Here is a 13,036-nt window from a genome sequence, read left to right on the forward strand (position 1 = left end):
TATATAGGCAGCAGCCTCTAATGTGCTAGGGATGGCTATTTAACAGTCTGATGGCCTTGAGATAGAAGCTGTTTTTCAGTCTCTCGGTCCCAGCTTTGATGCACCTGTATTGACCTTGCCTTCTGATGGATAGCGGGGTGAACAAGCAGTGGGATGGATGGTTGTTGTCCTTTATAATCTTTTTGGCCTTCCTTTGACATTGGGTGCTGTAGGTGTCCTGGAGGGCAGGTAGTTTGCCCCCGGTGACGCGTTGGGTATACCGCACTACCCTCTGGAGAGCTCTGCGGTTGCGGGCGGTGCAGTTGACACACCAGGCGGTGATACAGCCCGACAGGATGCTCTCAATTGTGCAACTATAAAAGTTTGTGAGGGTTTTAGGTGCCAGGCCAAATTTCTTCAGTCTCCTGAGGTTGAAGAGGCGCTGTTGTGCCTTCTTCACCACACTGTCTGTGTGGGTGGACCATTTCAGTTTGTCAGTGATGTATACGCCAAGGAACTTTAAGCTTTCCACCTTCTCCGCTACGGTCCTGTCAATGTGGATAGGGGGTGCTCCCTCTGCTATGTCCTGAAGTCCACGATCATCTCCTTTCTTTTGTTGAGTGAGAGGATATTTTCCAGGCACCACACTCCCAGAGCCCTCACCTCCTCCATGTAGACTGTCTCGTCATTGTTGGTAATCAATACTGTTGTGTCGTCTGCAAACTTGATGATTGAGTTGGAAGCGTTCTTGGCCACACAGTCATGGGTGAACTGAGAGTACAGGAGGGGGCTAAGCACGCACCCTTGTGGGGCCCCAGTAGCGGCAGGTAGCCTCCCTGAGCTGACAAGGTAAAAATCTGTCATTCTGCCCCTGAGCAAGGCAGTTAACCAACTGTTCCAAGGGGCCAAAGACATGGCTGTTGATTAAGGTAGCCCCCCCGCACCTCTCTGATTCAGAGGGGTTGGGTTAAATGCGGAAGACACATTTTGGTTGAAGGCATTCAGTTGTACAATTGACTAGGTATTTCCCTTTCCAGTGTTGAGGATCAGCGGAGTGGAGGTTTTGTTTCCTACCTTCAGCATCTGGGGGCAGCCGTCAGGAAGTCCAGGACCCAGTTGGTTCAAGCTTAACGATGAGCTTGGAGGGTACTATGGTGTTGAATGCTGAGCTATAGTCAATGAACAGCATTCTTACATGTGTATTCCTCTTGTCCAGATGGGATAGGGCAGTGTGATGGCGATTGCATCATCTGTGGATCTATTGGGGAAGTAAGCAAAGTGAAGTGGGTGACAGGTAAGGTAGAGGTGATATGATCTTTGACTAGTCTCTCAAAGCATTTCATGATGACAGACGTGGGTGCTAAGGGGCGATAGTAATTTAGTTCAGTTACCTGTGCTTTCTTGGGTACAGGAACAATGGTGGCCAACTTGAAGCATGTAGCGACAGCAGACTGGGATAGGGAGAGGGAGAGATTGAATATGTCCATAAACACAGCAGCCAACCTGTCTGCGCATGCTCTGAGGACGCGGTTAGCGATGCCTTCTGGGCCGGCAGCCTTGCGAGGTTTAACACGCTTTTAAGAAAAGGCCCTATGAATCAATGTCAATAAATGTGAAATATGTCAATTTCTGTATGGCGTGTATGTATGGGGCTCTTTTTCATTATGTATGGCGTGTATGTATGGGGCTCTTTTTCATTATGTACTGACCATTTCAAACAATATTTGTGACTTCAGAACAGACAAGCGTCTCTGTGAACCGTGCCCATCACACCTACATTACGCCTTATTTGGGCACAGGTGACCGGAAGTATCTAATTTGATGGCGGCGGGATGAAAGGCTCAAAGACGTGCAACAACGTAGGCAACATCATTTTTCTACCTAGCTCTGACGAAATGTCGGTTTTTAATAGTGATGGAGTTTTCAAAAGCCACTACTTTCAACTTATTTAATTTTTAAAGAAGACATCCTAACTGGATCTACCAATGCCAAACCCCATGGACGACCGTCTGCGCGTGGTGGCGGTGATACACGCTTTGAAAGCATCTGGAGTTCGCGTGAAAAACTGGAAGAACTTCTTGAATGGGCCATACACGAGCGACCCTGTCAGACAGGTAACCAACAAGGCCAATATGTTTTCTCAACAATCAATCTCAATGCGTCAATAGAGCATGTTTTCCATTGTCCACAACACGATATGCTGTCACAGACTTTTGATTACTTGATTGATTACTGTCAAGGTCACGTTTCTTAAATATTCACATGTACTTATCATAATTTGCAAACTACCAGTGTTGAGGTATTGATTTGTTGTAGAAAGCCTTTTTAGCACATCACCATGATTTGTTGTTGATGGATGTCTTTCAGGAGAACCAATCTAAATTTGCTTTTGGTCGGGACCTGATATTGCTGCCACAGTGTGATTTAACTGATTTGAGTGGGACAGTGCCAAAGTATGTGAACTTGAGTTGTATGGTTGCTTTAAATACAGTCATAACTGGGAGATGTGATAAAAAAATCTAACAAAATCTAATGTGGCCTATTCTGATTACAATGAACAACTGAAAGCCCAACGTTTTGGTTGGTCATGACTTAACTTCCATTTGAGTGATCTAACTATTCCATAGGTTCTTGGTGGATGCCTGTGAATTTTTATCCCAGCATCTTCATACTGAAGGGCTGTTTCGAAAGACCGGGTCGTTTAGTCGGATGCGAGCTCTGAGGGTGAGGCGGCACAGGAGGGATGTGCAGGAATGTCAATTTTCTTACCTCCATGGGTCTATCTTTTCTATGTTGACGCTCTACCTCCTCATGACAGGCTGGCCTGGAGCAGGGGGAGCCAGTCTTTTCTCTGCCACATTCAGCCACTCTGCAGCCCTGTGATGTGGCGTCTCTTGTGAAGCAGTTCTTACGGGAGTTGCCCTCGCCCCTCATCCCTATGGATCTACAGGTGCCACTGTGTCGTGCACAGGGCTTCGACGAGGAGGAGGGTCGGCAGGAGCAGGGTGAGGATGGAGCTCTTCTTCTCACAGCCCTGTTCCCCCCGTCACATTCACGGGCCCTCCGATACTTCTGCACCTTCCTGAGACAGACGGCTCAAAGGTTTGTTTCCAGAAGTTCAGGAGGACTTCTTCTTTTATCTGGGCTAAGAGAGCGGGAGGTCTGTGTCTCTCTGTGCCTAAGTTTCTCCATCCTCTCCTATCACTCACATTCACTAGATGTAAAGAGAATCGTATGGAAGTGGGCAATCTGGCTCTTGTGATTGCACCCAATCTGCTACATTGTCCAGCTGGGGGCTCTAAACTGACCGCAGGTACAGAGAGACGACTGCATAGACAAGCAGCAGTGATCAAGAAACTCATAATACATGCTCATCGCATTGGTAAGTTTAGAGAAATATACATTTGTATAGTAGCTGATGACGGATGTTAGGTTTAAAGTTGATACTAATTTCACTCTTCTATGTCCCCAGGTGTTGTCCCCCCTTCTATTATGGACATGGCAACAGTAGCAGAATCCTCCACACCCCCAGTTGATGGGGGGAGGTTTCAGGAGAGGGCAGGACTTGGTGTGTATAGACTTTTAGGACATCAAAGGAGGCGCAGTGTTGGAGGTGAGAGTTTTGCAATGACTGGATAATGAGGTTTATACTGTGATAATAATTTCAGAATAAATACATTGCTGGAAAATGTATGAATTCAATTCAGATTATTATAATTTTTTGCTTGATCTCTCCAGAGATATTTGTGGATGCTCTCAGTAAATTGAAGACAGGCCGCACTCACACTGACCTTTTACATCCCCCAGACAGTACGTGCATAATGTTGTGGTAATGATGTTATTTTTGCTGCTTGTTAACTGGTTGCAAAGTTCAAATGCTGTTAGTAAAAAGTGATGCAGAAAGGATTGTCGTCAATAAGGGCCAATAAGTGTGTTGCCTCTGACTTTATAACCTTGACCTCACAGGCCAGCAAAATACAAAGACCGCTCACCACAACACACTTGAATCACCAATCACATCTAAACGAAAGTCGACTGAAGATCCTGTCCCTGATGTCGAGAGCTCTGCTAAAAAAAGGTACTTGCATTTAACTGTCTTTAAAAAAGAAATACATACACACTACAGTTCAAAAGTTTGGGGTCACTTAGAAATGTCCTTGTTTTTGAAAGAAAATCACATTTTTGGTTCATTTTAAAATAACATCAAATTGATCAGAAATACAGTGTAGACATTTATTGTTGTAAATGACTATTGTAGCTGGAAACATTTTTTAAATGGAATATCTACATAGGCGTACAGAGGCCCATTATCAGCAAACATCACTCCTGTGTTCCAATGGTACGTTGTGTTAGCTAATCCAAGTTTATCATTTTAAAAGGCTAATTGATCATTAGAAAACCCTTTTGTAATTATGTTAGCACAGCTGAAAACTGTTGTTCTAATTAAAGAAGCAATAAAACTGGCCTTCTTTAGACTAGTTGAGTATCTGGAGCATCAGCATTTGTGGGTTCGATTACAGGCTCAAAATGGCCAGAAACAAAGACCTTTCTTTATCTAACACAACGTGCCATTGGAACTCAGGAAGGATGGTTGCTGATAATGGGTCTCTGTACGCCTGTGTAGATATTCCATAAAAAATCTGCCGTTTCCAGCTACAATAGTCATTTACAACATTACCTATGTCTACACTGTATTTCTAATCAATTTGATGTTATTTTAATGGACAAAAAATGTGTTCTTTCAAAAACAAAGACATTTCTAGGTGACCCCAAACTTTTGAACGGAAGTGTATATTTTGATGAACCACGTCTCTGAGATTTTTATTTTAAATGCTTTATGGAGCTAATATTATCCTTCTCTGTATACAGACGCTCAATCCATGACCTTAGAGAAGAAAACCAATCCATGAGCAAACAACCCTCCAATGGTCACGTATTTATAGCCTGTACTGCAGTATAGCTTTTAGTCAGTGGCATAAGATACGGTATGAGAAGTTCTATGTTTTGATTGTCCCAGCAGATTTCGAGGCGGCAGTCGGCCAAAGCCCTACCCGTAGTCACACTTCTGTCCTGAGTGGAGTGGAGGGCAGTAGGGAGCACGAGCGCTCTGTCACTCTCACTGCCCCAGAGAAGAGGAGGAATCACAAGAAAGATTATAAAACATCAAACAAGTTAATCTAAAGCATCATAAGCATTGATTCTAGTTCTTCTATTTAACCTTTGTTTGTCTATCGCCTTGTTTTTGTGTCTGACTGTGTCTGTGTTTCCCGAAGGCATCCGGTGCAGGAGGACAAGGCTCATCGAAGGACATCTCTTAGATTCTTCAACATGACAGTCTGGAGCAGCCCTGTAAGTCTGGCGCTGTCCAATATTCTGTCCTAACACTGGGTCTTCACGTTGCTCATGCTTGTCTTTTGACGCTGATCTCTATTGTTGGACTTATCTACTTTCTCTACGACTTTATTCTCAGGACCCTTCCCCCACATCCATTGGGAATGACACTGAGAATTGGATCATGGGCAGTATAATGGTCACTGATGGTATGACTGAAGCATCCAGCTCTGAGGTTGGACCATCCAGGATTCCTGTCATAATGACTGATGGTATGACCGGACCATCCAGGATTCCTGTCATAATGACTGATGGTATGACTGGACCATCCAGGATTCCTGTCATAATGACTGATGGTATGACTGAACCATCCAGGATTCCTGTCATAATGACTGAACCATCCAGGATTCCTGTCATAATGACTGATGGTATGACTGAACCATCTAGGATTCCTGTCATAATGACTGAACCATCCAGGATTCCTGTCATAATGACTGATGGCCCAGGGCAAGGTTTATATTTTTTTAAATATTTTTTCAGTTACATCCATGTATCTACATGTTAGTCACTTAAATACTCAATGTGACATTTTATCTGTATTCAGTTCTAGTGAGGAGTGAAGTGGAGGATGACCCTGATCTGCCAAATTACAGCTTTGCTGAAAATCCCGATCACTTCCTGGATCTCGCGACATTGGACTCACCTTCCAGGACACAAGCTGGGGAATCATGTGAATGCTCTGGTGTCAAGTTGGAAACCGAGACGATAGTGGAAACCGTTAGACAGAATGAAACAAACCATGTATTGAGGGATCCAGAGCAGGTTGGGATAAAAGAGGACCCTGACGACGTGGGTCTAAGCAAGAAGCAGTCAGAAGTGGATATATCTGTCAGTCAGAAGCCCCGTCACCCTCGTCGCTCCATCAGTATGCCAGAGGTGACATTGGACCAACTGAGGATTCAAGATGAAACTTACAAGAAAGAGAAAACAGATTGGATGATCGAGAAAGAAGATGGAGTCTCTGGGGACACACTTCAACTGCCGGTGAAGAAAGAGAAGATGACAGAGTCAGGACTGGGTTTTAAGAGGACACACATGTCTGTAGCAGAGCGCATCAGGCGCTTTAACGCTCTGACAACGCTGCTCCGTAACCCCAGGGTTCCTCCAAGGCCCCCTGAACCTCAGCTCAATGATGTCCTGCATGAGAGTCAGCGGGAGGGGGGTCAGCGGAGCGTTGTACGTCTGCGCCGGCAGGGAGCACGGCGGTTTGGACGCTCCATCAGTCATGATGGTGTTCCCGGACCTTGGCCAGGACAAGCCTCTAAAAATCATCAAGAGGTGCCAGTGGTTGTTCAAAGCCTCAGTGAGCCAGTCCTATGTCCACCTCCAGAGCCAACTCCTAGTGCTTATCAATTTGCCCAAGAGGGACAGTTTGACATCCAACATACTCCTCAACTACAACAGGAACACCTCATGCAGACCATCCAGGATTTGTGCGCTCCTCCGTCACCCAATCCAAAGCAGGACAAGGACTCCTGCCAAGTGACGTTTAAAGAATCACAATTGAATCTCAAAGAAAGACAATTGGAACCGGTGGAGGAACAACCTAAGGAGTCAGAGCTACATGATCTGCTGGAGATGCACTTGAATACATGCAATCCAAAGGAGGAGCAAGACAAACACCTCACAGTTCCAATTCAGGTGAATAGACCGTTTCTGACCGACACGGTCTTAGATGGTCCACCTCAGACCATGGCCCCCCTACAGCAGGAGTCCAAAAGTACAGAAGTCAAATTCCCTCTCCATTTTCCAACGAAGCCCTCCTCTCTCTCTCAAACAGAAACATGCTCTCCCATTCCCAGTGGACCCTCTCCCACACCAATAGACAGAACATCAACTGACCTCTACACTGCACACTTGGTGGCTAACTGCTCCCCTTTCTCTGTCACGACCTTAGGCTTTATAGAGATAGACATGGGGGTCAGTGAGAGTGATGGGGGTTCTCTCCCCGTTGAACTCTCTCCATCACCAGCCTTGCAGTTCAAGCTCCCGGCCACCAAGAGACGCTACAGAGACTCGCCCTGCTGGCCCGTCCATGAGATTAGCATGGCCACAGGGGACCCATTGCAGATCTGAGGGGTACAGGACAGACTAAATGGTACTCCGTAACTAGCGCATTGGTCTTGAGTAGTAGGGTTTACAAATGGGAAAATAAGATCACTCGCACAAAGAATGCCTTGTGTTTTTTTTAAATGTAATTTTCTGTTATGCCAATAGGTTATCTTAGAAAATGTGTATTTTAAAGCGGCAGTCAACAGTAGAACAATAACAAAGTGGCCTCCCTGTTTCGGTACAAATCTGAGGGATGGGGCTGGAGAAATGTAACCACTCTCAAATGTATCGACAAAGCTATAGATGCAAGGCCTGCCTGTCCATAATATAACAATTATAGTTTTAACCATGTATTGAGACTATATTGTGTTTGTTTACATTGTTTTTCAAACATTGGAGTAAAATAAGCTTATTTTGGGTTCTGATGGTGTACAAATGTTACTAAGCTGTCAATCAATGGGTAAATATCATTCTATCAAGTAAATTATATTATGTAGCAACTGCTGATTGCAGATTTTATTATTGTGAAGTTGCGTTTTACATATCTGACTATATATAATTTGTGTAAGTGTATGTATTTCAGTTTGAATAAAATGATTTATTTTAATCTTTTGATGTATTAATTGATATCAGATTAGTCTATCCCTCTTAGTAAAATTAGAGGTGTTTTCCTGATTTGTTTAGAGGTTGACTTCATTTTTCTGACCTAGTAGGTAGCAAGGTTTAAAAATCTGTGTATTCACAAACCTGTTGCAGACCTCACCAATGGCAACCCTTTGGGTCTAATGCAACGACACTAACGTTTTTTTATTTTATTTTATTTTACCTTTGTTTTAGGCGATGGCTTGGTCACTGACACATATTGTAGATATTTAAAATCGGACACACGTTTACCAGTACATTTGTTAATATGGTACAACAATTCTATAGGACTTCGTAAAGGTGGCACCATGTTTTACAGTTCGCTCCACCCACTTTTCCCTTGTCATGTTGCACGGAGCAAGGAGTTAGTAAACTGTCACTCTGTCTCATAACACAGCCATTGCCACTGAACCCACATTGTCCTTCAGTACGCCCACACGCAGACAGACGCTGGGAGTGAGAGAAAAGAGGTGGGAGAGAGACAGCGAGGCTTGCTGAGGAACAACCAGGGAGAATAGAGTGATAAGTAATACATTCGAGGATGACGGAAGGAGGAGATGGAGAGGAGGAGATTCAGTTCTTGCGTACGGTGAGTGATGCTGGACTCCATTGGCTCTGTTCGTTTCGATTGTAACTGAAAAAGGCTGTGAGAGAGAAACCATACTGCAGTATAACTACGATAAGTTGCCTTATCTTGCCGTAGGCCTAATGTGTGACTTTGGTGTAACTTCTAGTCCAATGCATTAACTTCCATACGTTTTGATAGTGGCTTCCCTTTGACTTTGGAAAGACCAGATTGACATGGACAGATGCTGGGCTTGTCTGCATTGTTATCTATTTTTATACCAGAGCAGCTTGAAATGTTACTGTTTGGGAGTTGGGCAGTTTGCTGGGTGCCAAGTAACAGCTGACGCTGGCAAATAGAAACGCATGAAAACGAGGGGTAGTAATACAAAAATAAAAAACGAAGAATGACGAACATAAGATGTAATGGGATGCGGAATCAGATTGACTATCATTGGTTGGTTTTTACTTTTAGGTGCAGTAATATGGGTTTTCAGACATATCAGGTCATGAGGTGGCAGCATGATGGAAAGGAGTGGTAGGTTACGTTGGTGCATCGGCGCATTTGGTCCAGTCAAGAGAAGGCATGTCTTCACAGCAATTTAGTGACAGACTACAGCACATTTTGAGACCAGCATGATAAAGATGCTGATTTCCACACTGTTCGTTTTCTGAATGGCGAAGAGGTATTGTGTTAGACACCTTTTCCTAATGGTGTGTTGTGACCTGTTCTTAGAATGAGTTCCGTCTTCAGCTGTACAGTAATTACAGACTGGCCTGCTTGTGGAGGGTTAGACCATTCATACCACTGACCCAGTGTGGAGAGACACTCTCGCACTGCGTCTCACTGAACCTCTGGGGACATGGTGGAGCAGAGACAAGAAAACCTTTACCCCATCAGTTTTCTCACAGGGACCGAAGGCCTCGGATGACTCAAGCATGTCGCATTTCATATCTGTTATATTAAGATACACCGAGAAGCGAGTTAGTGGAAACAAGTATAACGCTAAGCACTGATATTTTTGGGAACAGGCATTGGCATACTGTATTAGATACTGTACACATTATTTTCAACGTGAATATATCTCTCTCTCAAAGACTACCTGTAAGCTACATAGAATGTACAATCACAACAAGGCATTGACAAAGAGCATGGCATGCAACATGCCTTTTCTGAAAAAGGCTCTCCTGTTTCGATTGAGGCAGAGCTCTTTTCCTCATTAGGGACTCCCATGCTGACGTGAGGCTGAATCACACGGTTTTTATATAACATGTATTGCTGTGTCAAACCTGACTGATGCCAGGCAGAGATGGAGTGTTGTGTGTACTTGTCGAGGTATTATTCACCACCAGAGCAGAACACTTTCTTTTTATAGTGCCTGCTGCATATAAAGAGCTTTGTCCTACATTGCCTCTCTGCTTTGTTAAAGGCCCAGAGCAGCTGTTTTTATATCAATATCAAATATTTTTATGGGGTAACAATTAAGTACCTTACTGTTCTTTTTTTTGCCCATTTTAATTGAAAACAAAAATAGCTTCTTTTTAAAGAGCAAATTCTCAGGCAATACTTTTGCTAAGGCTGTCTGGGAGTGGTCTTAAGTGGGGAAGGGAAGATGGAAAACGATCTGTTATTGGTCGAGAAGTTTAGAACTCTTTTTCTTATTGGGGTGGCAGGTAGCCTAGTGGTTAAGAGTGTTGGGCCAGTAGCCGAAAGGTTGCTGGTTTGAATCCCCGAGCCGACTAGGTGAAAAATCTACCCTTGAGCAAGGTTCTTAACCTTAATTGCTACTGCAAGTTGCTCTGGATAAGAGCGTTTGCAAAATGACAAAAATGTAAATGTTATTGGTTTATTCATTCAATCACCAGTCAGTCCAAAACTCCATCCCACTACAACAGGCTGAAATGTCATGCAGTCTTTTCAAACAGCTCTTACACTAAAATGGCATTATTAGCAATTTCACAGTAGTATTCCAACCTCAGAGTGTGGAAATATACACTGAGTATACAAAACATTAAGAACACCTGCTCTTTCCATGATAGACTGACCTATGGTCCCTTAATGATGTCACTTGTTAAATCCACTTCAGCCAGTGTAGATGAAGTGGAGGAGACAGGTTAACGAATGAGATATAAGCCTTGAGGCAATTGAGACGTGTGTGTGAGACATGGATTGTGTGTGTGTGCCATTCAGAAGCTGAATGGACTAGACAAAAAAATGTATGTGCTTTTGAACGGGGTAAGGTAGTAGGTGCCAGGCGCACCGGTTAGTGTCAATAACTGGGGGCGTTTCAAGCGTTCTACAGGGATGCTGGCCAATGGTGACGCCAATGCTTCCCACAGTGGTGTCAAATTGGCTGGATGTCCTTTGGGTGTTGGACCATTCTTGATACACACGGTAAACTGTTGAACATGAAAAACCCAGCAGAGTTGCAGTTCTTGACACAAACCAGTGAAGCCTGGCACCTTCTACCATACCCCGTTCAAAGGCACCTAAATCTTTTGTCTTACCCGTTCACCCTCTGAATGGCAGACACACACAATCCATGTCTCAATTGTCTCGAGGCTTAAAAATCCTTCTTTAAGCTGTCTCCTCCCCTTCATCTAGACTGATTGAAGTGGATTTAACACGTGACATCAACAAGGGATCATAGCTTTAACTGGGATTCACCTGGCCAAGTCTGGCATGAAAGAGCAGGTGTTCATAATGTTTTGTGCACTCAGTGTCTCTATAAACACAGGCAAATCACGTTTTTGACTGCACTGGGCCTTTAAGTCTGTTTCGTGCTTCTCTCAGGATCGTTACTTGAGTCGGTTAGATTCTTATTGGAGTTTAATTAGAGAACCGCAGACATGTACTTTATTGTGAAAGTACAGTACTTACTACGAACATAAAGTAGTGTAAAGACATCTACTGTATTCATGTACACGTTTGTGTGTGAGCGTGCCGTGACTATCGTTATAGCAGTGTGTGGAAGATGACGCTCTCGCCAAGAAGGGAACCATTTTCTTGAGCTGGCCAGCTGAATGTGGAGTTGTGAGAGAGGCTGGCCGTCACTTGCTTTGATGCTGTTCATCTTGAACTCTGCTGAGTTCTATATTTACGGAGTCTTGGGATTAGCAGGTTTATAGCCAGGGCCATGGGAGCACCTGTTTAGTTCTGGCCCAATGAGAACTGCACTCGCTCTACACATTGAGTATGATGAAGTGCTTTTGATTATATTATCTTTTGCCAGGTCAGAGTGATGGCGTCGTATATATATATGTCATGTGTTCTGATAGTTTTGGTATGATTGACAGTGGTAGTACTAGTACAAATGATCTGAAGTACACTGAGTTCTACAGCACTGTAGGCTTTGTAAAAGGTTTCTTGTTACATCGACTTATCGGTGTCCACTGTTCTTCTGTCATAACTAAGGAGTATGTCTTTTGCCCACTTTTGGCTGGTCTCTATGGTTGACTTTGGCCAGGTTTAGTGTGACTTGAGCTGTCAGCCTAAGAATGATAGTTTGACACCGGGTCTGTCTGTCTCACTGCTCTCTGTGTGAGTGCATTACAAATGATTATGCCAGGCTGGGTCTCAAATATCCACTGCTCCACCGAGGGGAATGTGGGAGCAGCAGGTGCAGGGTTCTGAAATAGAGGGCCGGGAGGAGCGGGTGCTTACCCACAGTCCGACTACCAAGGAGATTAGTGTTAGGACAGGGGCAGGGCCCGGCACAGAAGAATGACAAAGAAAATGTGGATGTGAAGGTTAGGAATGTGAGATCCAAGACCAGAGAGGGTCTGTTGACCACTCTTTGTTTGCTTTTTGACCTACTATGTTTCGGCTCCCCGTTACAACGGCTTTATCACTCTGCTGGCTCTATCTACTCTCGTTATTGTTACCATATGTTGGTCAGTGTTGCATCCTTGTTCTTATGCGACATAAAATATGCCTGTTTGTTGCACAGGAATCACATTCACGCTTTTACTATATTCTCTTCCACTACAACCATTACACATCCACACTTAAGCCCCTCTAAATGGGTTTTGGCTGTAACTCTACCCCCTCTATTCATGCCATATGGGCCTATCAAGGTTATGAATGGCAAGTTAAATATAAAGTACTACTTTTGAAATGTTACCCAAGTGATGAAACATCTTAATGTAAAACAATGAAATAATAATTATGATATAAACTAGCTCAGCTGATTAACATAATCTGTTTTGGCCTTTGACCTTTTTTCTCTCTCCTGTATGTAGGATGACCAGGTTGTGCTACAATGCACTGCCTCCATTCTGAAAGAACAGATCAAACTGTGTCTTTCGTGTGAGGGCTTTGGGAACCGCCTCTGCTTCCTGGAGACCACCTCCAATGCTCAGGTAGAGAGAACCACGTTCCCCACTCTGATTACGTCTGTACTCCAGC

General features: G+C 44.0%; 2 protein-coding genes across 9 annotated transcripts in view; both read left to right on the forward strand.

Moving 5' to 3' along the window:
- The first annotated feature begins 1,964 nt into the window (after positions 1–1,964).
- LOC139419245 (GTPase-activating protein CdGAPr-like) lies at positions 1,965–7,446 on the forward strand. The gene is made up of 12 exons (XM_071169209.1): positions 1,965–2,093; positions 2,347–2,432; positions 2,607–2,703; positions 2,798–3,081; positions 3,198–3,361; positions 3,452–3,592; positions 3,718–3,789; positions 3,946–4,057; positions 5,253–5,328; positions 5,450–5,624; positions 5,915–7,090; positions 7,268–7,446. Exons 1-12 carry the CDS (start codon positions 1,965–1,967, stop codon positions 7,444–7,446), a joined length of 2,691 nt encoding a protein of 896 aa, XP_071025310.1.
- Positions 7,447–8,476: 1,030 nt separating this feature from the next.
- The window catches only part of LOC139418579 (ryanodine receptor 1-like), a 72,702-nt gene continuing 68,142 nt past the window's right edge, over positions 8,477–13,036 (forward strand). For all 8 annotated transcript variants that reach the window (XM_071168154.1, XM_071168155.1, XM_071168156.1 and 5 more), the window contains exons 1-2: positions 8,477–8,653; positions 12,871–12,990. In XM_071168154.1, the coding sequence (XP_071024255.1) occupies positions 8,606–8,653; positions 12,871–12,990 (168 nt within the window). In that variant the 5' untranslated portion in view covers positions 8,477–8,605. The remainder of the gene's footprint in view (positions 8,654–12,870; positions 12,991–13,036) is intronic.

Source organism: Oncorhynchus clarkii, chromosome 10, assembly GCF_045791955.1.
Source record: "Oncorhynchus clarkii lewisi isolate Uvic-CL-2024 chromosome 10, UVic_Ocla_1.0, whole genome shotgun sequence".
Taxonomy (NCBI): Eukaryota; Metazoa; Chordata; class Actinopteri; order Salmoniformes; family Salmonidae; genus Oncorhynchus; species Oncorhynchus clarkii.